The sequence below is a fragment of the Ornithorhynchus anatinus genome, chromosome 20, assembly GCF_004115215.2.
Source record: "Ornithorhynchus anatinus isolate Pmale09 chromosome 20, mOrnAna1.pri.v4, whole genome shotgun sequence".
NCBI lineage: Eukaryota > Metazoa > Chordata > Mammalia > Monotremata > Ornithorhynchidae > Ornithorhynchus > Ornithorhynchus anatinus.
Genome location: NC_041747.1, coordinates 9,423,082 through 9,448,878, shown reverse-complemented (window position 1 = coordinate 9,448,878; position 25,797 = coordinate 9,423,082). Strand labels below are relative to the sequence as shown.

Sequence of the window (25,797 nt, the reverse complement as noted above, 5' to 3'; positions counted from 1 at the left end):
TCCTGCAGGGTGGCAACTCCAGGAGAGGGAGGGGCCTATGTGACCACATTGGGAACATCTGCCAGTCTTCATTCCGTGGGCGTGTATATGTGTGATTAGTAATTACAGTAGTGGGGCAAGTGGTAAACATTTTCTGAATTGTTTTCTGTCCCAGGGGACGAGGCATAAAGGTCTCACTCTTGAACAAAAACATTAATTCATTGTTGGAGAAACAAAACAAAACCCAAAATCCATACTTGTTTGCGCTGCAGTGGCTGGAAAATTGCAGAGTGTGATGTTAAAAATATCATTCTGCCTTTGAAAGAATGTTTTTGCTTTTAAGAGCCCAGAGAGAGGAAGTCATGATAAAGTATTGGAGCCAAGAATTTTTTCAATGTGTATGAAAACCTAAACAGTGTTTTCTTCCCAAAGGTGTGTCCAGAACAAAATTTATATTTTGTTGCTCTTGGTCTAGAAGAGATGAAAGGGATTGGGGTGTTTTAGGGAGGAAAAAAGGGCAATTTTGGTGAGGGAAGATCATGCAGAGGGCTGCTTTTTCTTCTGATTATATGCTACGCCATGTGGGCTCCAGTGCCCAAAAATTCTGTTGAGATGCTTGTTGGAAACGTCCCATTTGTCACTGGACTTTTGTAACTCCTGGTTGTTCCACTTTAGCTACACGGGAGTGGACACTGTCTGGAGATGATTGAAAAAATGTTGGTCATTTTGTCAAAGTAAGAGATTCAGTTGTTCTTGAGAACTCAAATTCTCCATGCTCAATTGATGAAATGGATCTCAAAGACGTTCATCAGAGAAACCCCCAGGATCTAACCCAACCCCTGTATGCAAGACACCATTGCCACCCTTTCTGTTTCTTCCAGGGCAATTGAGAATGCAACCAAAATAGCACTGGGGGTAAGAGGGGTTTGGATGTAGTTGTGGAAAAGAGGTCTCAGGATGAAAGTTATGGATCTAGAGGGAAGGGTTGGGGACGTTTGACGGTACATCTCAGATGAACGTCAGAGGCCAAGCCGTCGCATGATTTCTCCAAGTATCCTGTTGCCTCAGTGAGAACAGAATATGGGACTGGATGGACCATTGGCTTGTCCAGGAAATGACATTTCTTTTGTTATAAATGATGCATGCGAGAGAGGGAGGGAGGAAGAGAGAGAGAGAGGAGACACATACACCATACAGAGTTTTCTCCTAGTCAGCGTGACCAATGGACTGAATAGGGATTTGAAGTGCCCTTCATATCCTCCTTAGACACTGGCCCCCAGATTCCATTTCAGGACAGAATGTTCTCTGCTGCTTCAGAAGCTCTAAGGGTTTTGTATTACCCTGGGGTGGGAGTAGAAAAAAAAAGACCAAATGATATAGCAGTTATAAACCCAAACAGATCTTAAGAAGTACAAAACAAGCAAGCGACCCATTCCCTGCCCATAAGAAGCTTTCACTCCTTTGGAAGTTACAGACAGAAGTATTTTTACAGAGTAATCATAGTAAATAATTGAACGTACATTTGAATAAACATTATATGTAGTGCCGAGGATGGGTGAAAGTAAATACATAAATGCTAGAAAGCTTCCTTCAAAGCCCTTGTTGAAGCAGCCTTTTAGTATTAGTTAAAAGAATAATAAAAACATAAATTGTTATTAAAAGAAATTAGAAAGATTCAATTTGTAAGGTGCATATGAGTGCCACTCCCAATAGTGGCATACAAACTAGGCAAAGGCAGCTTACTGTTGCGTAGCTTGCACAGATAGTCCGATCAGCTGTCTCGTAGTGCCTGCCACATGTCACTGGGGGTTTGTGTGAGAGAATGTGGATGGCTATACAAACAATCCACCTGTGTGGGAAAAACAACTCAAGTGCATGTCCTACTAACAACAGTGGGTCACCCTCTAGACTCAAGGCTCGTTGTGGGCAGGATATGTGTCTGACAACTTAATTGTACTCTTTTAAGTGCTTAGTACAGTGCTCTGCACCAAGTTAGCATGCAGTACCAATGACTGATTTAATAATAAATAATGTTGGTATTTGTTAAGCGCTTACTATGTGCCGAGCACTGTTCTAAGCGCTGGGGTAGACACAGGGGAATCAGGTTGTCCCACGTGGGGCTCACAATCTTCATCCCCATTTTACAGATGAGGGAACTGAGGCACAGAGAAGTGAAGTGACTTGCCCACAGTCACACAGCTGACAAGTGGCAGAGCTGGGATTTGAACTCATGAGCCCTGACTCCAAAGCCCATGCTCTTTCCACTGCGCCATGCTGCTTCTCTAATTCTGCTTCTCTCTGATTTGATTGACACTCCCTCAAAGTCTCCTGCAAGTAGGTGGCTCAGGCCATTAGTAGATACTGTCACTGATGAAGCAGCAATGCATGTCCGAGCAGTTCTATTTTGGATTGAATTGTTCAGCCCCTGATGGTTGTTGGAAACAGTGCCTGGTTCACCAAACTTAATAATGACCTCCCTAAGGAGCTGGCCTGGTGAGCTTTAATCTTGCAGCTTAATATCAAAAAGAAAACTAATATAGAGATGAATCTTGACTGAAAAACAGGTCAAGGGGTGAGTCAAGGGGTGGTCTTTTTGACCACACTCTTAGGCATGGTTAGGATGACCGCACCATCCGTAGTATCATCTTCAAATATGAAGGACAACTAAAACAGGCACCTCACCCCTTGACTTGAAGCCCTTATATGCCTGATGACCTAAATATAGCACTATTGGAAATGATTGTTTAATCATAAGAAGCACTTAATACATTATTATTATCATCAGTAGTAATATGCCACACGATATATCGACTTGATATTTTCAAAAGAAACAACCGAAAAAGTTACCTGAAAAAAAACCCATAAAAATCTTTTTTCAGTTATTTATCTTTCTGTTGCATATACATTTTTAGGAAAAAAAAATTGTCCTGCAGTCAAAACCTTTCCCTGATTAACAGAAATTTCTGTGAAATTGCTACTTAAAATAACACCCACTAATAATAAGTCTTATGCTAATACTGTGATTTTTGAAGAGCAGTTTTTAATAGTAACCTCTTAGCTCTGGCCATTATCAGAGAAGGGACTTGGTAACACAGCATGATGTTAAGGATTGTAGGGCATTTTACAGGAAATTCAATGCCATGTTGTTGGGAGGAAAAAATAACTTCTCCTTCCAGAGTTGGAGGAGATGGAAAGAGAGGAAACAAAGTTTGCTAGAAGCCAAACTCTCTCTAGCATTGATGCCATGGTGATGTTGGGTTTTGTGGTCTGAAATTTAAAAACAAATATTTGAAAGTGGTCTAAAGGGATTTGGGTGTTAAATTTGAATATTTTAGGCAGCGGTTTATGTTCTGGGAGGATTTATGAACTGGCATTATGGGAAAATAGTTCTGCTGCAACAGTCCAAATATGGTGCAGGTATGCACTGGGGAAATACTTATCCTGTTCCACTCGCAAGCTTGGGCAGCTCATTGCTGTAGATACTATCTTTTTCTTTGGGCCTATGTGCTGCCTTCTTCCTTTAGGTTGTTGTTCGTAACAAATGTTGCTGCAGTGGTATAAAGTTTATATTGCTGAACTGGGTGGCCCCCACTGAAGTGACTCCTTTTGGGGCTCGATCGAAGCTGTGTTTCTGGTTGGAAAACTTTTAAACTGGGGTTATTCAAAAGATGGGCCTTCTGTAGGCAGTTACTTGTTTTTTATCTGGTTACAATTATTTCCATGGAAATCACCAGATGTCATAAGCTTAGAGTTCGGGATTCTGGGGTTTTCCTCTTAGTTTCAGATGACTCCAATGTCAAATAGGTTATGTTTTCAGCTGCACAGGCCACCCGAAGTTTTTTACTGTTTGTTTGCTAGGAACGGTTTTGAGGATACACTAAGTACTGTAGGGTGAACCCAAATTAAAACAGAGTAAGAAATCAAGCCAAGGTTGGATTTTAGGGCATTTTGTCTGGGGGTTGGAGGAGGAGATAAAGGTAAGAAGGGGCGGTGACTTTTTTGGGAAAACTCAAGTGAAAGATTTCATCACATTGAAATTTCCAGAGTGGAGCAAGCAGGAAAAAGGAAATTGTTGTTTAAAGTCCTGAGAGTACATGATACTTTTCAAGTGTCAGAAGGGAGATAAAAATAAAAATACCCTCCTTGAGGGACTTAAGGCCAAACAGTGAACACATAAGGCACCGTATACAGACAGACATAAAGGTAGTGCAGAGTAGTTGATTATTGCAGGTGGAATCGTTCACAGAATTAGCATAAGGAGAGCTCTGTTACATCACCCAAGATGAGGAATCCCTGTATTCCCCCTAGAGATGGGCTTCCAGAAGCAATTCCTTGCTGTTTTCTGAATTTTCGAGTGGTGGCTGGCTTTACAACATCATTTTGGAAGCAAAGCCACATTTCTCAGCCTTTCCGGGAGAAGGGAGTGGAACAGTCATGAGAGGGGAGGGGATAGGGAGAGCATTTTATTTGGTAATTCTTGAAGGTTTGGTTCTGACTGGAGATGACGGTTTTTTGGTTCATCTTTTCTGGCTCCCTTTGCCATCCGGAGTACTAGGTGTGTTTCTAAACAGGGCTTCATCAGAACCCTCCTGCAATGTGCTACTGAATTATGCTTCTGCCTCATCAGCACCTGAGTGACCAGAGTTCTGGCTGCCTACTTATCCAGTACTTGAGCTTTTCTCACCAGCAGGACATTTTCTTGAATTGTATTGGCGTCAGTTGTGATGGGTTGTGCTGAGCTACGAGTATCCTCTTGCTCAGTCCCATTTGGCCAACAGCATTTGTTGTGAGGTAACTTCCCCGGATTTAGGGGTGCCATCTGTGGCCCAGGAACAAAATAAGCAGTCTGGAGGCTTAGTGGATAGAGCTGAGAGTCAGAGGAGCTGAGTGAGTTCCAATCCCAGCCCTCCCACTGGCCTGCTGGGTGACTTTTGGCAAGTCACTTCATTTCCTGGAGCCTAGGCATCGTCATTGGTAAAGTAGAGATTAAATACCTGTTCTCCCTTCCTCTTAGATTGTGAGCCCCATGTGGGAAAGGGACTGTGTCAGATCTGATTATGTGGTATTTTTCCTAGCCCTTGGTATAGTTCCTGGCACATAGTAAACAACTAACAAATACCACAATTAATATTATTTATAAGTCCATCTCAGTGGCAGTCCTTGCTAAACTCTTGTATGCTTCTTATGCCTTGGTTAAGGAAGGCACTCATTTTCACTCTAAAATCCACTCTAGTCTTTGCTGGTTGCGTGCTTAGTAACATTTTGCTTACAATCTAACGTGAGAATGTTGTGCAAAAGAGTGTGATGGTGGTGAACTGTGAGAACTGAAGAATGGGTAGGAAGAAAGAAAAATGAGAGAGATTGTTAGATCTGCTAGACTATAAGTTTCTTGAGGCATATCTGCTATTGTATTTTCCCAAAGCGATCTGTACTGTATAAATGCTCAATTGATTGACTGATCATGTGGAAAGATGGGTCAGTACATTTTGTATTTGCGTAAAACTGAACCCTGTGGTGTGTCTCCCTCTCCCCCTCATTGTTAAAGATAAGCAGTCCCACAGCCTGGTATGGACAGCAGGTTGGAGGGTTGTTTCTCTGTTCTGATTTCCTCTCTTCTCCCTATCCCCCAGCCTGTTCTCCCCACTCCACCCCATTAAAGAGGTGGTTTGGCTGCAATGTAGAGTGAGACCACCGGAGTTGAAACAAGCAAACTTTGCCTTAGGACACTTTGCCAGGCCAGGCATGAAAAATGAATGGGCAACAGCAGCCAACTGGCAAACAGTTGCAGTGTGATTAGTAGGAACTGTCAGTAAGGAAGACAGAAGACCAAAATAAGACCTCAGGCCATGGACAGCTGGTAGGTACCAGCAGAGGTGGGTCTAGCGTGGTATACAATTATTAAAAAGAGGGTGGATTTCAGAGCAGAGATTTCAGGAAGATTGTGATACCAAAAGGTAGAAGGAAAATGGGGTCACTCACGGCTGGGCAGACGTTACAGGGGAGCAATGGAGAATTCTTATATGCCCAGTGAGGAAAAGAGCGTTTGTCAGATAACATTCTTTTCAGCCACAGACACGCACATGGGCCACCCAATAGGGAAGTGTCAGAGCCGAGAGTAGAAGCAAGGCCTCCTGACTCCCAGGTCTATGATCTTTCTTCTGGTCCCCGTGGTCCTATCTCGAGGAGCTCTGCTGCTGTCCCTGAGGCATGGGGCTTGGGGTAGTTAGTGGCTTTATTCCACCACAAACTGTGGATGGCCCTGATGGGGAACACCAGTACACTTTGCCTCAGCAAGAGCCTTATGGCAAGAACTCCCTTGCGAGATGAATATGGAACTGGAACTACACAAAATTGCTCTCTACAGAATCCTCCAGGCCCTGAAATTTTTTAAAAAATGGGTTACTCTTATGGGAAGAATAGGCTTTCAATGCTAGTGTGTTCTTTAGATAATGATTACAGAAAATTCTCTCTCCTACACAAGCTTTCTATTCAAATGATGCCTACTGTGATGAGGAACTCTGGGATTTTAAGGCTGATACATACACCTACCTGTGATTAACAATACAGCACAGCACCATTATGGAGACGGCCATTTCATTCCATTCATTCCCATTTTCTTCTGGTAGCACAGACTGTGCTGTTTTCATGTTTTTGCTTTCAAAAACAAGAAAGGAAAAACATCAAAAAGGAGTAGCACCAGTGGGAAACAGAACAGCAAAACAGTTTACAGCTTGCCCATTCATAGCTACCAATTAGGACCTGAGGATTTTAATTGTCCAAAATCATTTTGAAAAGAGTTATTTGTGTCAAAGCTAATAGCAAAGATCCCAGTTTGTTCCGCCCCAGCCACTCTAGTCTGGGGGGTGCAGAGGATAACTGAAAGGAGAGAGATCTAGGTAAACAGACTAAAAAAGCATAGAACAAGTTGCTCGACTCTGTAAAATGTGGGCCAACATTGGATTTCACTTCCGGAGGGTTACTTTGCTGCTTGCGAGGGGTGAAATTAAGATACTGTTCTTAGTGAATAAAATGTGATTTAATATAAAAGATAATAGCTGTCCTTACGGATTCCCAAATTTTGCTCTTGACGGTGAAATTACACCCAGTATGTATTTGTGCCTGAAAAGAATGCTGTCTGACAATTATAGGAATTGTCCCATGCTCCCTTGTAACATTTGCCTAGCTATGCCTGACCCCATTTTCATTCTGCCATCTAGCATCACAGTATTCTTGAAGCCTCTGCTGTGAAAGCTACCCTCTTTTTTAATAATTGCACGCCATGCTAGTCTCTCTTCTGCTGGTAACATACCAGCTGTCGAGCGCTTGAGGTCTTACTTTGGTCTTCTTTCTCGTCCTTGGTGACAGTTACTAGTTGCATTGCAACTGTTTGCCAATCGGCTGCATGTTGTCCATTCACTTATCACGTCTGGCCTGGCAGAGTGTCCTAAGACAAGGATTGCTTGCTTCAGTGCTGGTGGTCTCGGGCAAGTTGGATAACTGCTTGGTGTGTTTCCTTATCTGTAAAATGGGGATTAATCAATCAATAAAATACCAACCTCGTGTGTGATAGGGTAGGGGTCCATCTGATTATCTTGTATGTAACTCCACACTTAGCACAATGCTTGGACCCTAGTCAACCCTCAGTAAGTGCATCATTTTATTTCTCCTTATCTGAGCTCAATGTGGATGAGGGTGGTGGGGGGCGGCCAGGGGGCTGGGGCGGGAGGGAGGAGAGATGTGGAGAGGGATGGTTTAAGGTTGAAGCCACTGCTCAGGCAAGTAGTTCCACTCCTTCAACCTCCCTACACACTCCTGAAAAGGCATCCCCTAGTGGCCCTGTTGACCATAAAGCTGACGGGGGTTGGGGGGTAAGAGCCATGAAAATTATACAGCTTCGTTTCACCTTCAGAAAAAAACCCAATAGTCACATTTTTGTTAACTATCTCCCAACTAAACACGCCGATCTTCTCCCAGCATATATATGAAGTCAGTCATGCCTTTCACAGTGTAGACACTCAAATATTGTTGAGGAAGAGGAGGACGATCATTTTACAGTGCTTTCCGACCAAGCCCGAGACCCATTTTAACAAAGGGAAGAAGCAGAATACTTGCAATGGAGCGTTATAGTGGAGAATTAACCGTCCAATTCTTGATTATACTGGGACCAATTTCATAGTGTGTGGATTATCCCTCTCCTTTCCTTCTCCCCTACCTCCCGCCTGCTGCCCTTTGGCCATTTTCTTGTTGATGAGCCAATCTGCCTCCAGAAGGAAGGAAGGCAGGCAGGGAAACACAAGTGGGTCAGTTTGGGGAACCATTTGGGAATGATTTGGTTGGGGAAAAAGATTGAAGCCATTAGTTAAAATGAGGTTTTTGGATTGTCTGTTCATTTCATTTATCCATAGTTACTCATGCCTTTATCTCTGCCTTCATTTCTCAGATCCCTGAGCTTTGGCTATAGAGTGTTTGCACTCCAAGGTGAACTTTATCTTGTACACTAAAGCCAAAGCTATAGAAAGCCCTTGGGGGGGAGTGGCAGCAAAAGAGGGGAGACTTATAGACTATTTATTGCTTTTTATGTCATCCCTCCTACTCTCAATGTGGATATGGGATGAAGTTAGTTTCAGGTTCATTTTTTAGTTGCTCTGGTTCTATCTGAGGAAGCCGCGGTCCTCCCCATCTGAGAATGGGCCCCAGCTTTAATGGATTAGAATGGAGGCCTCATCCCCACCCTTATGAAAGTAGAGAAAATGATGCTGTCAGCCTCTTGCCTGATTGCACTTCCTGTATCCATTGTCTGGGGAAAACTGCTGGCCCTGCCTTCCTGTGGCCATTTGTCCCTTGGATGCTGAAATGGGGATTCCAACTTGATTAAAGGAGACCATTTCCCAAGTGTAGAGATGTTCTTTGCTCCTTTTATGGGAAGAGTGGGTTTCCTCCCTATAATCTGCTTATCCTTGATGCTGAAATAAAACTGTTTTTCATTTCCTGGGCTTTGTTTTCTTTACTCTTCATGCTGGCCGCACACTTGCGACTTGAGTTTTCACAACAGTCTGATAACTAGAATAAAAGACTTTACATTTTGTAACATTGCAGCTGTGTCCTCTCATGCCCCTCTGTCCCCCCAAATGATGATTTTTATAAACATTGAGGCCAAGGAGGTGTGCATTTTTTTTCATTTGTTTGGTTTTGTATTCTCTTGCAGTCGAAATCAGCTATCATCCATGCCAGCCTCCCTGTGTGGTCTCCCTCTCAAAGTCTTAATTGCCAGTAACAACAAGCTGGGATCTCTTCCAGAAGAGATAGGTCAACTCAAGCAGTTAATGGAACTGGTACGTTATTGGTTTGAATGCTTGCGTTACTTCATGTCATTTTGACTGCTAATTACAGCCGGTTAGATTAAGCTAAAAGTTTTGTTGCTGTTGCTAATGGGTCATCCGTGGGCAGCGGGGGCTTGGAGTTCTTGAAGCCATCCTCAGCCCCACAGAAATTCTGTCTGTAGTTGTAATTTGTTTTAATCTCAATTTCCCCCTCCAGACTGTAAGCTCCTTTGGGTCAGGGAACCTGTCTGACTCTGTCACATTAAACCCTCCCACGTGCTTAGCACAGTACTCTGTACACAGTAAGTGCTCAATAAATACCACTGATTGATGGATTATTGGCACATAGTAAACGCGAACCAGAGAGATTTGTGTGCCAAGACATTTCCCTCCCAAAAGTGGCTTGAGTCTTTACATAAGATCATTTTCAAAGAAAGTGGAAATCAGAATTATTTTTCTTAGGGAACTAAACACAATTCCTGTAGTCAATTATGCCTATTTGTAATTATTGGATGGCAGAAAGGTTTGAAAGCAGTAACACTATGAAATACTAATTTTGAAATTTTTTATGGTATTAAGCACTTACTATGTGCCAGGCAATATACTCAACACTGGGGCAGATGTAAGATAATCAAGTTGGACACAGTATATATCCCAGACGAGTGCATAGTCTCAATCCCCATTTTACAGCGGAAGAAACTGAGTCCCAGAGTAGTGAAATGTCTTCCCAAAGTCATACAGTAAAGTGGTGAAGCCAGGATGAAAACCCAGTTCCTCTGACTCCCAAGCCCATGCTCATTCCACTGCTTCTCCAGGCCATACTGCTTCTCGATCTTATTATTATAAGATTTAAAATAAGCTGCCAAAATTGACCTGCTCCCCCTCTCCATAATTGAGACCTGGTCACTCCAGATGATGCCCTATCCTTGAAGGGATTTTACCTTTTCCCATTCTCCTCTCAGTGGCCCTCTCCTCCCGTCGGTGTCCACCTTTCCTTCTTGTTACACAAAACCAGGTCCTTTCTGACAAATTTAGCTACCTACCCCTCACCCCGCACTCAGGGCCCTTCCTCCCCTGCCCCAAGACAGACAGGAAGAAGGATGTACCGAAAATTGACAAGGCTCATGGGTATAACTACAAGCTAAAAACAAATCATTACTGATGTTAAATAGGTTCACGTTGTGGATTATTTTAGGGGAAAGCATTATTTTTCTTCCTCTTAGCCAAGGAAGGCTCTGTGGAAGAGGTGGAATGTAGCGAACCATCGAATAAAAAACATTTTAAAAAGGATAGGGCTTGGCAAAGGAGAAGACTTTAAGGTATAAGCAGTTTTGTGGGAGGAACTGTAGAGTTAGGGATCAGGGAGTGGATTGGTCTGGATGGAGTGAAAGGCAGGCTAGCAAGTGGGATGTTAAAGTAGGTTAGGGTGGTTAGTGAGGGGATTTGAGGAATCTAAGATAGATCTTTGCAATGTCATCTGTGATGAAGGCTGAAACAGTAAGAACTAGGTTGTAGTGCGGAATGCAGGAATGTAGCTTTGACTAAGAAATTAATTATCCTAGGAAGACCCTTTTGAAGTATCGTTACAGTTCACAGCCTTTGCTTTGGAAAATGTGTCCCATTATAAGAGGTCAGTCAGTAGACAGGGTAAACTTGGCCAAGGTCGCCATAGTACCAGACTTCTTAAAAAGAAAGCCCAAGTACATTCTAGGTGATTCCCTGTAACAAAGAGTTCATTATATTCCTATTGCTTTTGATACAGGATGTCAGCTGCAATGAAATCACAGCTTTACCACAGCAGATAGGACAACTGAAATCTCTAAGAGAGCTGAATGTCAGAAGAAATTACCTCAAGGCTTTACCTCAAGGTAATAAAGAAATGAAACAGGATTTTAAGGGTTTTTTCTTGCGATTAAGCATATGAGTCCAGTCTCAAAATGAGAAGGTTGAGTTCCATTTGTATGTGCAAATTTCAGTTTAAATTAAAGAAGCAGCAACCGTTTCAAGGATGGAGAAAGGTTGTAGTTTTTCCTTTTGAAAAAAATATTTAGTTTTTAATAATCGTGTGCTGCAAGTTTGGAAGTAGTCACAGAATAAGGGCATTCTTCTAAATGCCCTTGGTTTATAGCTGTCATTTGATCCTTTTCTTGAGCAGGGCCAGATCAGTCATCCTGTAGGCCTTGGGCCTAATAGATTTTTGCAGGGCCCCCATGTGAGGCATGATGTCAGGACTTCATACGTACAAAGTCATAGGAGTCGTCTTCCCCAGCTCCTGCCCCCATCCTGAAGTCACTCCCTCTGAGTGGTCTGCTGGGTGAGGCTGTGACATTCTGAGCCGCCCCCCTCCTCTCGCCAATGCCACTTTTCCTGGCTTTGCCCCACATTTCTCCTTACTCCTAGAGCGTGGGAGGTAGAGTGGCCGAGATGGAACCCGCAGACGTCCTGGGGCTACTGCCAACCCTGCCTGGTCCAGTCCTCCTTCCCTACCTGAGACCTGGCAGCAGTGGAGCTCACACACAGTCCCTGCAGTCCGCAGCGCATGCTCAGCATCATTGCGGGTTGCAGGGACTGTTTGTGAGCTCCATTCCTGCCCCTTTTGCCCCTTCTTCCTCCCTGCCCCCATGTTTCACCTGAGCAGCCTCCATTATGGTCATTTCTGCAGCGAACTCCATCTGAGCCATCTGGGTAGGGTCGAGGTACACGATGACATCTGAAACAGTGACTTGAGTCACATGGCTCTGGAAGGTAGCTGGCCCTCCCGTTGCCACCCCCACTTAGCCAGGTGCTTCGGGGCTGCAGCAGCTAAATCCCCTGCATTAATCTGGTCCTGAGGAAATATTTTTTTCAACTTGCGTTCCAAGAGAATAAATAAGAACCTTGTGAATGCTAAAGTGTGACTTGCAAGTTGGATTGCAGAAGAATTTAATTAAGTTTTAAAAATAGTCAAGATGAAGAGAGATCTATTTCAGGGTCAAAAGGATGGGTGGGGAAAAACTCGCTACAGAAAAGGACAATGGGGGATATCCAAAATAGAAACCAAGTTAAGTGATCTTAAAATCCATTTATTATGTTTTAATCCACACACTGAACGTTGTGTACTCAGGAAAGTGAAATGTTGCTCTGTAGTTTCTGTTGTAATGCAGACACCAGTATGGCAGGTACTGTCTTCCTGTTTGCCTGGCTTCCTATGTTCATCTCTCCAGCAGTGGCAGATTTGGTCTTTGAGCCCAGAAAAAAAGTGAATCCGAATCAGTTTCACTTCTCAGAGCTGAACATTCCCTCACCCTCTAAATGAATTGTTACAGTGATTTGCTGCCATTTCCGTTCTTCTTTTGTGCTTTCCTATTTTTGAAGGTGTGAAATCATGTTTTCTAAGTTGAGCCAAGATTTAGACAAACAGGGAAGCAATTTTTTTTTTAAAAGGAGTTTTTCTGACTTTTCAAATTGATTAGTGCATGAAACCTAAAATCTTTGGTGGGCAGAGATCCTGGAGACGCCAAAGAAGTCCTGGGTCTCCCAAGATGGGTGAGGATTTGGGCAGGTACAGCAGATTTGACTTTGACCAGTGGGATTTTTTTTTTTTTAATGGTATTTGTTAAGCACTTACTGTGCTGGGGGTAATCAGGTTAGACACAGTCCCTGTCCCATGTGAGGCTCACAGACTTACTCCCCATTTTACAGATGAGAGAACTGAGGCCCAGAAAAGTTAAGTGGCTTGTCCAAGGTCACACAGCAGACAAATGGCAGAGCAGGATTAGACACCAGGTTCCTCTGCTTTCCCAGGCCTGTGCTCTATCCACTAGGCCATGCTGCTTCTCTTAGGAATTTAGGAATTGCTGCCTAAACCCAGTTCTGACTTTCCTGCCTCATAAATCTGCAGGATATTTCCTTTTAAAAATTTTGAAATCATTAGAGGGAAATTATGCCTGAAAAGTGGAGACACTCTCTTCCTTCCTCACAAGTCCCTTATTCAGTGATGTTTTTCCCCCCTCCATGGGTTAGTTTACAAACTGTTAGAGTTATTATTTGCACTCTTTCATACTTACACTTAAAATATACCCAGAGTTGAAAATGTTCCAGAAACAGAGAAGCCTTGTTGTGGTTCCTGAAAAACAAATTTCTTTAACTTATTCCCTAAGAATACTTTTAACATAATTTTCTTAAACTGGACTCGGTTCTCCAGCAGCTTAGGCTCTTGATTCTTGGTCCCTTGAAATCGGGTATCTGCTGAGCTGAGTTTGTGCGAGGACGTGGTGGAGTTTAGTCCTGGCTCCTGGGCACAGAGCCCCTGGCACCGAGCCCCAGAATCCCTCAGGGGCATGTGAGTTCCACTGTGGAGCCTCCCACATAGGTTAGGAGGAACATTGGCTCTGGAACCAAGATCCTCTTCTGGCTGTGCGTCAGCTCCTCAAACTCTTCTCGTTGCCAGCCTCTATTGCTCCAGCATCTAAGGTGGGAGAGCATTCATTCCCCGAGGAGCCTGGGAGGGGGTGCTGGTATTTTGTTCCCGGGCACCCCTCCCAGTACAAATTAAGCACTGAGTGCTGTTTTTTTACTAACTTAATACAAGATGACCTCCTGCCCAAAATTACCCCTTTCCTTAAAACCATCATTTAGACAGGAGATTCCTAATAGGGTGTTAATTAGGAGCAGGAAATTGCCCTCGTTCCCTTAATGAAAACCCGCTGGAGCTCTTGTGCCTGGCAGTGGCTTTCAGTCCTGGAAATGTGGGTCAGAAGAGTGATCATTTTGTGGAGGGGGACAAACTTGCTTTCAAAGCTACTTATGTGGCTCAAACTCCTAGGATTCCTGACATTGTTCAGCCTTCCTCTGCTGAATGGAACGTATTTGATTTTGTTTCCAGCAGCTGCCAACATTAGAGTCCAGTTGGCCCAGATACTTGGAATTTCTGAGAGTCTGCTGTACCCCTGAAGGATATTCTAAACTAAATATAATCAACTTTTGTTTATAGGGAGGCAGAGGGGTTTCTAGGAAATAGTAAAAGGATGTATTCCTAAATATTAAAATAATAAAATCATCCTGGGCGCACACTGTGTGGTGTTTCACCCTAGAAGACATTTGGGGCAGGAAGGTTTCCTTCCCTCCCAATTCATCTGTTTCTTAAACTATTCCCAGAAGCCCCTCCTCCTGGAACACCACTCCCTAGAACTCCTTCCCTTTTCTCCATCCGTCCCCACCCCACGTTTCCCTTCTGTACGACTCGCCTTCCCTGCACTTCCTCAATCCTCAAATGTCCTTATTCACTGGTGCCCCCCAACCCCCAGTCTCCCTTTCCTACAGGAGTCCTTCCCTCTGTCTCTCCCCCATCCCCATCCTTCTAATTGCAGAGCTCCCCACCTCCATGCACTTCCTCTTCTGAATCGTCTCACTGCCAAAAGCCACTCCCTCTGAAATCCCTTTGACCCAGCCCCTGAGGTTCCCCTCCCCTGGACTCCCCTTGGCCCATGTAAATTCGTACACACATGAGCATTACCTCTGTATGTATAACTGCAGGGGAACACGCCAGAGAATAGACATATTTGTGGCTAACCATACATTTTTTTTTCCTGTAGAATTAGTAGATCTCCCCTTGGTGAAGTTTGACTTTTCCTGCAATAAAGTCCTCGCGATTCCAATTTGTTTTAGAGGGATGAAACAGCTGCAAGTATTGCTGCTTGAGAATAATCCCCTCCAGTCTCCTCCTGCTCAGGTGAGAGATGCCTTTAGCGTTGCCCTTTTACCCTAATAGTAGGCAGCTTGGTATAAAAGTGAACAAACACAATTTGGGTCATTTTAGAATAGGTTTAACATATTGAAATGGTTCCAGATGACTTGCTCTCAGCCATCATTAGCCTGCGTTTTGAAATGAAGGAACAGGGTTTCACAACTGCCTGTATTGAATTGACCTGTAGGTGGAAATAGTGCCTATCGTCTTGGTCGCCTAAATGATTTTGTAAAACAAAACACTTTAATTCTGTAACACTGTAATTCTTCCCTCTCCTTCTACATAGCAACATTACTTCTCCTCCAATCTCAAAGTCTGTGTCTACTATCCCCTCTGTTATTCTAGTCTTTAATTCACCAGAAACTTGCAGGGCTGACCTACCCCCTCCCTCATCCCTGCAGACCTCATTAATTAGTTTGGCAAAACTGAAACCATCGTGAGTGAGCCTCCAGTAATAATAATAGTTGTACTTGTTAAGCACTTACTGTGTTCCAGGCTCTAGACTATTCTCTGGGGAAGATACAAGATGGGTCATACACAGTTCCTGTCCCACATGGGGCTCTAGTCTGGAGCATGTAAGCTCATCATTGGCAGGGAACATGTCTCCCCACTCTGTTGTACAGTGCCCTGCTCATGGTAATCACTCAGTAAATACCACTGATTGGTTGATGGGGCTCACAATCTAAATAAGAGGGAGAATGGGGATTTAATCCCCACCTCTTCAATTTCTCTCCCTCCAACTTTGTCACCAGAGCCAACACCACCAACCTACGCATCTCTGAATCCCACTACCTTGGCATTATCCTTGACTCCTGCCTCTCTGTAAGCCCCCACATTCAGTCTGTCACCAGATGAATGTTGTCTGCCACAACATTTCCAGAATCTCCCCCCCCCCCCCCCCCCCCCCCCCATCCAAATGTCATTACCATGATCCAGGTGCTTGTCACAGCTGGCATTCATCTTTCCTCTCAAGCTGACCTCCCCACTGTTCCTCGATCTTCTCTCCCACTGCCGACCCCGGGGATTCTCCCTTCCCTCCTCTGTTAGTCCAAGGTCCCCCACTGATGCCCCTAATGTACTATGCAAAGAGCTTGAATGCTTTAAGAACCATTTATGAATAATTGTTGTTTTCTCAATAGATCTGTATAAAAGGAAAAGTGCACATATTCAAATACCTGAGCATACAGGCTTGTCAGATGAAAACCACCGACTCACTTTATCTTCACACTATAGAACGACCACATTTGCAGCACCCCGTGGAGGAAAGGTGAGTTGAAAAAACCTTTTCTTTTTGATCATGTGCATGTTTACAGTTCCTGAGAACTGATGTTCATTGGACTGCTACAAAAATGCCAGGTTTAGTAATTTCAGTTCAAGTTCATTGGAGTGTCTGAATGCATAATTGTGGGGACAGATATGATGGTTATCAAATCACCCCATAGTAACCTGTCCTTCCCATAGTTATTTCACATTTGCTTACCTCTGCATTTTTACTGTAACAAAACCTGAACTGAGTGTATAATTTGTATTCAGAATAAGCCCGTGATATCAAATTTAGACAGGCATTTATTTAACTCAGGGTGTCAGGATGGAGCCTACCTCAGGATAGATTTTAGCCTTTTCATTCATATGCCGGGAATGATTTTCTTTGTACTGCGGTAACATTGTCAATAATGTTTACTCGTCCTTTGAAGGTGACCTAAAATTGCACATGCCTCATTGCTCTTAAAATATAAATCATGGATTTTCATTAATGATTAACAGGTGGTTTTAGATTGTTGCAATCATTTTTTTACTACAAATAGGAAAATAGGACATTAGAACCCTGAAGGGACCCAATGTCTGTGCCATCAGAAAATATATTTATAAAGAAATTAGATCAGCTTGGATAAAGAATACTTTAACTGAAAACCTTTATAAGTGTTATTAAAGCGAAAGAGTTGTTGGTCTGATGTTTAAATGACAGTGGGCTACTCCCATAGCCTAACGACAGTTGTCCAAAACAAATGCACAAAAATTCTATTTAACTCCAAACTTTTTACGGACCCTGTGCTGAGAAAGGCCAGACCACATCTGTCCAGGGGACCATCCAGCCCAGTAGTCCATTTTTGACAGAGGCACAAAAAATATGATTAGAGGATAAGACCGATGGTTGCTCTCCTCAACAGCCATCCTCAGAGTTATGGATATATCACCTAACACTGTTAATTTTTCCCTTTTGCAACCTAAAAGGAGCTATATTGTACACCCAGTTCTCCATTAACTCAGGAGTTGCATTCGTGGAAAACTCTACATGAAGGAATACTCATGCTGTAGAAGTGAGCTGTCCCACTGCTGTATGTATGCCCACAGCCATTTCTTTCACTACCGCAGCCGCCATAACTAAACAGGCTTGCACTGTGGTACAAAAGTTCTCTAATTCCCTGACAACGTTCTAACCAAAATATGTAGTGAAAGCACACATTATTGTAAAATTGAGTGTGGATGAATCTAAATATTTTGGAGCTTATAACCTTTTGGAAGTGTCCTTGACCTTCTAACGCATATCTCAAGTAACCCTTGGTATGTACACCTTTCACCCGTGAACTTATCCTGGCCCTTTTTGTATGTGTCAAGGGTGGGCTCTGAACTTTGTCATGACACAGGAAAGGAGTGGGGCAACTCATCATCGGCCATTCCTTCCAAACATTAGCCTGCTGTGCGGCAGATATTGTCTATTACTGTGAAAAACATGGAAAACAATCCAAAAGGCATAGATTTTTCATTAACTGGATTACAGGTCACAATTTTGGTCACTGTATTTTCAGAATGATTTAATATAGCTGGAGAAAGTGCAGCTGACCATGATAATTAAGGGGGTGGAGCAGTTTCTTATAAGAATAAGTTGAAAAGATTAGGGCTCTTCAGTTTCTAAAGATGAAAGCTGAGGGAAATGCCCAAAATATATAAAATCACAAAGGGCACAGAACAGGGGAGGGAAAAGGAATGGAATTTTGTTCATCAAATCCCATAGCCTCAAGTTGAGGTGTCCATTGAAGTGTCAGTGTGTTTTATCCATTCATTTTTCAGGACTTTTAAAAATGGTATTTGTTAAATGCTTACTATGTACCAGGCACCTGTACTAAGCGATGGGAGAGAGATGAAGTTGGACACAATCCACGTCCCAAATGGGGCTCACAGTTTTAATCCCCATTTTACAGATGAGGTATTGAATCCCCATTTTGCAGATTAAGGAACTGACCACAGAGAACTTAAGTGACTTGCCCAAGGTCACACAGAAGCCAAGTGGTAGAACTAGGTTTAGAACGCAGGTCCTCTGACTCCCAAACCTGGGCTCTTTCTGCTAGGCTGTCATGCTTCCCACACTTGTTGAATGCTTATTGTATGCAGGGAACTATGGTAGGCCTTAGAACCATATAGTTAAAGTAAAAGATATGGCTCTTGCCTATGATGAGTTTAGAGATAGGTAGACCCAAATAGTATACAGAAAGTGGGAACAAGAGTAGAACAATAGATGCAACAGAAAAGAACAAAAATAGGTAATATAAACAAATAAACTGATGTATGCAGGGATGTTAAAGGTGGCCGCTAAGATGACCAAGAATATGGGGACTATTTGGGGAATACCTTTAAAACAGCAAAAGGAAATTCTTCTTTACACAATGGATGGTAAACAAATGTTTTTTTATTACCCACCTCCCCCCCCCCCCCCGGAAATTGCCTACACTAAAAATATCTGTACTTTTGAAAAGGGTTGGAATACATTTATTAAGGAAAAATCCATTATAGATTACAGGAGAAAAAAATTAGGGATATTAACTGGCCTAGTCAAACCATCACACTGCATCTTATCTCTGTTAGAGAGTGAAATTACGATTCTTATGCTTTTCCGAATCCCTCATTGCCATAATCAGACTCAATACCAGGATAGACATACTGATTGGCAGTGCCACACTAGCTTAACTATGTTCTTAGGAGTAGAAAAGCTTTCAGGCAGGGCATATGAGGGTGGGGAGGAATCAGGAAGTTCTCAGGAGAGCAAGGGCACAGGAGTTCTTGGGAGACAACTCTGCTGAAGGAAAGGCCCAAAGAGAAAGTGTTCTGAGAAGAGCAGGAGGTAAAGAACTCATACAAACACACGTCCACGAGCAGTTACACCTCATGCATGGGCAGGGACACCTGCATTCTCCTGAGGAGCTCCTTGGGTAGTGCGGTGATTGGCTGATGGGAGGCCTTCCTCCACTGCTCACCGGTGTTTCCCAAGAGGTCAGAGCTCTCCACCATCAGTGTGGAGAAGAACAGATTTCCTCAGCTCAGCCCTTCCTACCCCTTCCCCTCTCAGACATGCTATTTTAGGTGAGGTAATCAGGAGAGGTTGACCTGATTGAGAGGTTGTTGAGAGGTCATCCCTTCCCTTCCTTCTATTAAGCCTCCTTAGTAAAAGCCAGCTATTTTACTGTTTTTTGTTCAGGCACCGAAAGGAGAAAATTGAACAATTTTTAATTACCTATGAAATTTTAATCGCATCGTGCCTTCTTGAATTGGTCTGCACACAGCAAGCACTCAGTTAAATACCATTGATGTAGTACAATCACCCATAAATGAAGTTCATGGGAACAGAGCTCTGATATATTATGTTTGAGGCCTGCATCTGTATTTTCTTTGTTTTCCTCAGAGGCTTGGGTATGTGCTTATTTTTATAACTGATGTACAAAAAGTGAGATTTTTACTACGATTAACCAGAATTTTTTTCTTTGTTTTATAAATTCAGTATTGATGACATTTATCCCAACAAAAAGGATTCTGATTCAGGTGTTGGAAGTGATAATGGAGATAAACGTTTATCAGCGACAGAGGTAAATTGGCTGAATTTTGCCTTTCTGATTATTGTTTCATTTGAGTAACAGCCAGATACCAGAAAGCATTGCGGTAGCTTATTACCAAAATTAAAAAACTGGGGGAAGAGAAGGATCTCCATTGATGCTTCTGAAGAAGGAGAACTGAAAGGGAACTAAAAAATCCAAACTCCAGGAAGTCTCTAGGCAGGTATTTAATAGCATTCTGTTGAATTGTGTGATTGTGTACATTTCCTCATTGTACTCATACTTGAGATTGCCAAACCCCTAACTTACTGGGAGAGTGTGCTTGTTTTCTCTAAGGAAAAGAAGATGGGGTGGGACACAACCAGTACGGATTTAGAAGCAGCGTGGCTCAGTGGAAAGAGCACGGGCTTTGGAGTCAGAGGTCATGGGTTCGAATCCCTGCTCGGCCACATGTCAGCAGTGTGACTTTGGGCAAGCCACTTAACTTCTCGGTGCCTCAGTTACCTCATCTGTAAAATGGGGATTAAGACTGTGAGCCCCACGTGGGACAACCTGATTCCCGTGTCTACCCCAGCACTTAGAACAGTGCTCAGCACATAGTAAGCGCTTAACAAATACCAACATTATTATTATTATTATTAGTTAAGAGGGCAGACCCACCTGTAGACAGTTTATTATTCCTAGCTGTTTTCCTGGTATTCTAAACATTTGTCAGAAGGCTTTCCTCAGTTCCCTCATATTACTCTAGTCATATGTACTTTTGCTGCATATTTTGGCTGGAACGATGCCAGGGAACTAGGATGCATGGTTGCACTACATGTCATGATATAAGTGAGAGTATTGTGCCTTTGTTATCCACACGTGTCCCACAACAACAAATTATGAAGATAAAAATGTAAGTTTGTCCAAGGATTGGCCTTGAATTATGGGAAAGCCAATAACTGACAAGCCGGTTGGTTGTAAGAGATTTCAGCACTTGTGTTAGTTGTACTAAAACAGGGAAAAAATTCATCAGAGTATGTGGGATTTGTAAACTAAATAAACAATAGTATACACATTGAGGGTGCCAGGTATTTGCTTATGATCACCAACATGATTTCGTTAGGCAAATCAGAGCAAGCTGTCCTGGATATACCCTTGATCTAAAACGTCCATTTTGTCAATCACAGTGCGACAAGGGAATCTGAAAAGAACTACTGATTGGCCTTGCCAGGCAAGGAGCTAACTGACAACAACTTGATAAACTCCAAAAGCCTCAACCAATATTAATGTCCTCTCTGATTAGACCCTAGTCCCTACTCTCCAATGGACCCTAATTGTCTTCCTGTTGACCCCTCTAATAATTCTTTTTCTGTCCTTAGCCTCTGCCTAAATAATAATTGTGGTATTTGTTAGGCACTTACTATGTGTTAAGCACTGTTCTAAGTGCTGGGGTTGATAAAAGTTAATCAGGTCGGACACAGTCCCTGTTCTACAAGGGGCTCGCAGTCTGTGTCCTTTTTCTGTGGAACCATCCATTTGCCATAAATTCCAATTCAAGGCTAACTTCCTTAAAATCTCTATTTACCCCAACCCCCAGCACACACTGAGTCTCATTCTCTTCCCTAATTCTGCCTGATACTGTGCTCTGTGTTTGTGAACATATAGCTGCACTTTACCATTCTTTGCCAATTCAACTGGATACCTCGAGGACGGTTCTCGATACAGTGCTGCTTTCTGCCCATCTCTGTCTCCACCCATGTGGTCTAAGGTGTTTACAGGCATCTTGCTATGATCAGTGTTTGAGTTCAGAGAATGCAGCCTGTGAACAGCACTGATTCAACCCAGTTTAGCCAAGACAGGAAGGACCTCTGCACCGAGTGCCGTCTTCAAGATGTCCAGTGAAACTTGCTGAAGTGTTGACCAGAGCTGCTCCTAAGGGAACAAATAAAAAAACCTTACGAGGCACATGTTGGATAATATGAAGCTCTTACCCTTATTACTGACCTCCGAAAGCTACGTAGTTCATGCATTGTATGTATATGTGCTAATACTGGGTGAATGTTGGCTGTTTTATTAAGTGCCCCTAGCCCCTGTGGATTCAGTGGGTATTTGTTGAAGTGAGCACCTGAAAGAATTGTTAAATGTCTTATTTACTGTAGAGCCTTTACTGCTTCTGTTTCCATCCATATTATTATTAGATCTAATATCTTGCTCTTATTTCCTTTTCCTTTCTATGTTTAAATCTTCTTTCCATTTTCCTCAGCCTTTCATTTGGTTAAGTGTTCTGATTTTTTGGTGTGCTTTATTATTTTCCTAGACAAGCTGTATTTGACTGGTTTCCCTCCAGTTCCCTCTCCCCCATTCCAGTTTTAAGTGGTGGTTGTATATTTTTGTTGGCTTGTTCTTAATTTCAGACTTTGAGAATCCCCTCATGAAACCCCTTTAATTTCTGTCTGTGTTTGTCTGCTAAGCCCTAGATAATAATAATAATAATAATAATAGCAAGATAATCAGATTGGATGCAGTTCCCGTCACAGTCCGAGAGCAGATATTTCCTCCACATTTTACAAATGAGGAAACCGAGGCACAGAGAAGTTAAATGACTTTCCCTTAATCATCACTGAGCCTGTGGAAAAGCGGGGACTTGCCCCTGGATCTCCTGATTCCCAGTCTCATGCTCTTTCCACTAAGTCACGATGACTAAACACATCTGGTCCATACTTTTATACAGTATCAGTCAAACAAATCGCACATTGTACTTGGTATGGTTAGTCTTGAAGGATTATGTTATATTTCAATTATAAAATTTTCAAAGGGCTACATTCAGTTGCTTTTGCTAGTGCAGAGTATGCATTGGTATTTTTAAACGAAAATCTCTGTTATTTTAAGCAAGTCTTTATTCTTTACCTTTAGTTTTCAATGCACAGCTTGGGAATTTTATGTAGCATGTAAGACCAAGGGCAGATAGCAGGTGGAGAGATTTTGGCTCACAAGTAGATCACATCCATCCTCCTTCCCTTCTGCCGATCAGCACATTCCTGCTCGGAATAACCTGGCAACACTACTGAGAATACAGTTTCATGCAGAAGAAATTCTGCCGTTCTGTCCGTGTTCAGGCTTATAAAAGATTCTGTCTTCCCCTCATTCTTTTCTAGCTAGTCTTCTACTGCAGTTGCAGTTAAATTTCCCTCTCCTTAGGATAAAGAACAACAAACATTAGGATGTTGGTTTGTTTCTCTGAAGCAAGAAAAGGGAACTACGTTCTTGGGTATGTAGGGTATCAGGATCACAGGACACGGCATATCTGTGGTTCTCAGCAGGAGACTCCATCATGTCTTCAGAAGTTTCTCAAACCATATAGCAGCGAGTGGAGCATCAACCTAAAGCTTGACAAAATTCTAGAAGCATCCAGTAGTTTGCCACAGAAAGGCACACCCTCTTTCTTGAATCATTTCCCCGGATGAGCTATGAACTGTATTTAGCATCTTAAAGCAATACAGCAACACCAACTAAAGTTTAGAAATATAGCAAGTTCATCCCACTCACAATAGTCTTCCTGGCCATACAGCTTCCTTCTGGGACACAGGTGAATAGCTGATATGAATAGATGTTACAGAAAAAAGATGAATACAATGCAGCAGTATGGAATGCACTGTAGGTCACGTGAAAGAATGTTTGACCATACTCTGAGTAATTTGTATTAAACCTATATTTAACAAAAAGAATACTCTTTTTTCAGTCCATCAAAGAATAGCAATTGAATGCACAGTACTGTTCTAAGTCATTGGCAACAAAAGGAAAACTCATGTTGTATGTATGTGTATATACACATGACTGACTCTCCCGATGATTGTAACATCTTGTAGACAGGAAAGTTATCTTGTGCTTCAAGGCCTTGCCCACATCCTTCCTGTGGCCTGGAACTCCCTCCCCCATCATGTATGACAGATTGCCACTCTCCCCACCTTCACATCTTTATTAAAATCCCGTCTCCTCCAAGAGGCCTTCCCCGACTAAGCCCTCATTTCCCCTACTCCTTCTCCCTTCTGTGGCATCTGTGCACTTGGATCTTTGAAGCATTTGATATTCATCCACCCTCAACCCGACATCACTTATGTCCATATCTAAAATTTATTTTAATGTCTGTCTCCCCATCTAGACTGTAAACTCTTGGTGGGGAGGGAATGTTTTCCCAACTCTGTTTTACTCTCCCAAATGCTTAGTACTGTGCTCTGCACACGTTAAGTCCTCAATAAATACCTTTGATTGATTTAGTACTGTGTATTGCACCTGGGTACTCAGTAAATACCATTACTTTTATTACTGCTCAGGGTGCTCACAGTCTAATAGGAGGAGGAGGAACCACAAGGATGAAATAGGTTATAGGGTGTTTATATTGCGATTAGGTGACAAAGTAATTGAATATCCAAATATACCTAAGTGCCAAGGATGTTATAAACATAGAAGGTAGGTGCTAAGGGTGATTGTTGATTTGATGTGACTTGTAGAATTGGGAATTAATTGGTGAAGCCTTTCTGGAGGAGGTGGAATGTTAAAGCTTTGCAGATCGCTATGGCTGTGGTCTGATGAATCTGGTGGTGGTGGTGGTGGAGAGAGAACTCATTAAATTCAGATTTCCTGATTTTTGATTCAAATCAAATTCTTCCTTCTCAGTAACTGATGTATTGGTAACTTATTTAATGAAGCACTTAGATTTTCTCAGTTGCCTTTTGTTTCTGCATCTCTAGGTACTGTCATATCTTTTGAAGTTATGTATTACGCATAGGATAAAAATACTAGTATAGCTAGAATTATCTCTGAATTCTAATACACAATATTCAGACTCACTATCTTTTCCTCCCATCTGATTCCTGGTTTTATGAGTTTGAGGAGACAGATTGGTCACAATTTCCAGAAACATCTCCAAAAAAGTCAAGTTGTTTTAATTATTTCTTCAAGCACTTAGTGCAGTTCACTGCATAAAGTAAGTGCTCAGTAAATACAGTTAATTTCTACAGCTATGATTTTCAGTTCTGTTAAAGAAAACCATTGCACTCTTTCTCTTCAGCCTTCTGATGAAGATACTGTCAGCCTCAATGTGCCAATGTCTAACATTGTGGAAGAAGAACAGATAATCAAAGAAGACTCATGTCCTCGACTTAGTCCGGGTAAAGGTCTGAACCTACAAAAGTCTGAACCTACAAACTAAGTATACTATTACTGAGTCAGATGCGGTAGGATCTGAATTCCTTCTTCAACAATGGTAGCAGGATTCTTGGCAAAGTAGGGTGCTGAGTGCCCTCTTGATGTCTCCTAAATGATTTAAAGGAATAAAGAGGAAGGGAAGGATTGTTCTAATATATTCACTTTTTTAAAATGATCATGGAAACAGTAACAGGTTTATGTGTCCAGTGAGATGCTCAGGGTGAGCTCAAGGTGCTCGTTGATTGATTTATTGAGAAGCAGCATGGAAAGAGTTTGGGCCCGAAAGTCAGAGGATCTGAGTTCTAATCCCAGCTCCACCACAAATTTGCTGAGTGACCTTGGACAAGTCACTTTACTTCTCTGTGCCTCAGTTTCCTCATCTGCAAAATGGGAATTCAATACCTGTTCTCCCTTTTATTTAGGCTGTGAGCCCTATGGGGCTCCTGATCATCTTGTATCTACCCCAGTGCCTAATACAGTGCTTGGCACATAGTAAGCGCTTCACAAATACTAAAATTATTACTATACAAGCATCACTGAGAAGAATATTGATGTCATTTTATTTCCAGTGAACTGCCAGTAGCTGGAGGAAATTAAAAACCCATATGATCCGGTATTTTTGAGATTTTGTTTACAAGTCTGTTGTAAAATATCCATGTGAATTAAGCAAAAAAAATGTGTGTTCTTAAGACTGCTTCAGTGAAAGGATAGGGATCTGTCTGGGATCATTTATCAAGTGTAGAGAGTCAGAATCACTGTTATC

The 25,797-nt window shown here is 42.4% G+C and overlaps 1 protein-coding gene across 9 annotated transcripts in view; it reads left to right on the top strand.

The window, feature by feature from the left end:
• LRCH1 (leucine rich repeats and calponin homology domain containing 1) overlaps window positions 1-25,797 on the top strand; it is a 131,928-nt gene that overhangs the window by 66,730 nt on the left and 39,401 nt on the right. For 8 of the 9 annotated variants that reach the window (XM_007668615.4, XM_007668619.4, XM_007668614.4 and 5 more), the window contains exons 3-8: window positions 9,185-9,311; window positions 11,062-11,167; window positions 14,873-15,009; window positions 16,164-16,291; window positions 19,796-19,880; window positions 24,898-25,003. In XM_007668615.4, coding sequence (XP_007666805.2) covers window positions 9,185-9,311; window positions 11,062-11,167; window positions 14,873-15,009; window positions 16,164-16,291; window positions 19,796-19,880; window positions 24,898-25,003 — 689 coding nt within the window. The remainder of the gene's footprint in view (window positions 1-9,184; window positions 9,312-11,061; window positions 11,168-14,872; window positions 15,010-16,163; window positions 16,292-19,795; window positions 19,881-24,897; window positions 25,004-25,797) is intronic. The other variant, XM_007668612.4, reaches the window with a different exon arrangement.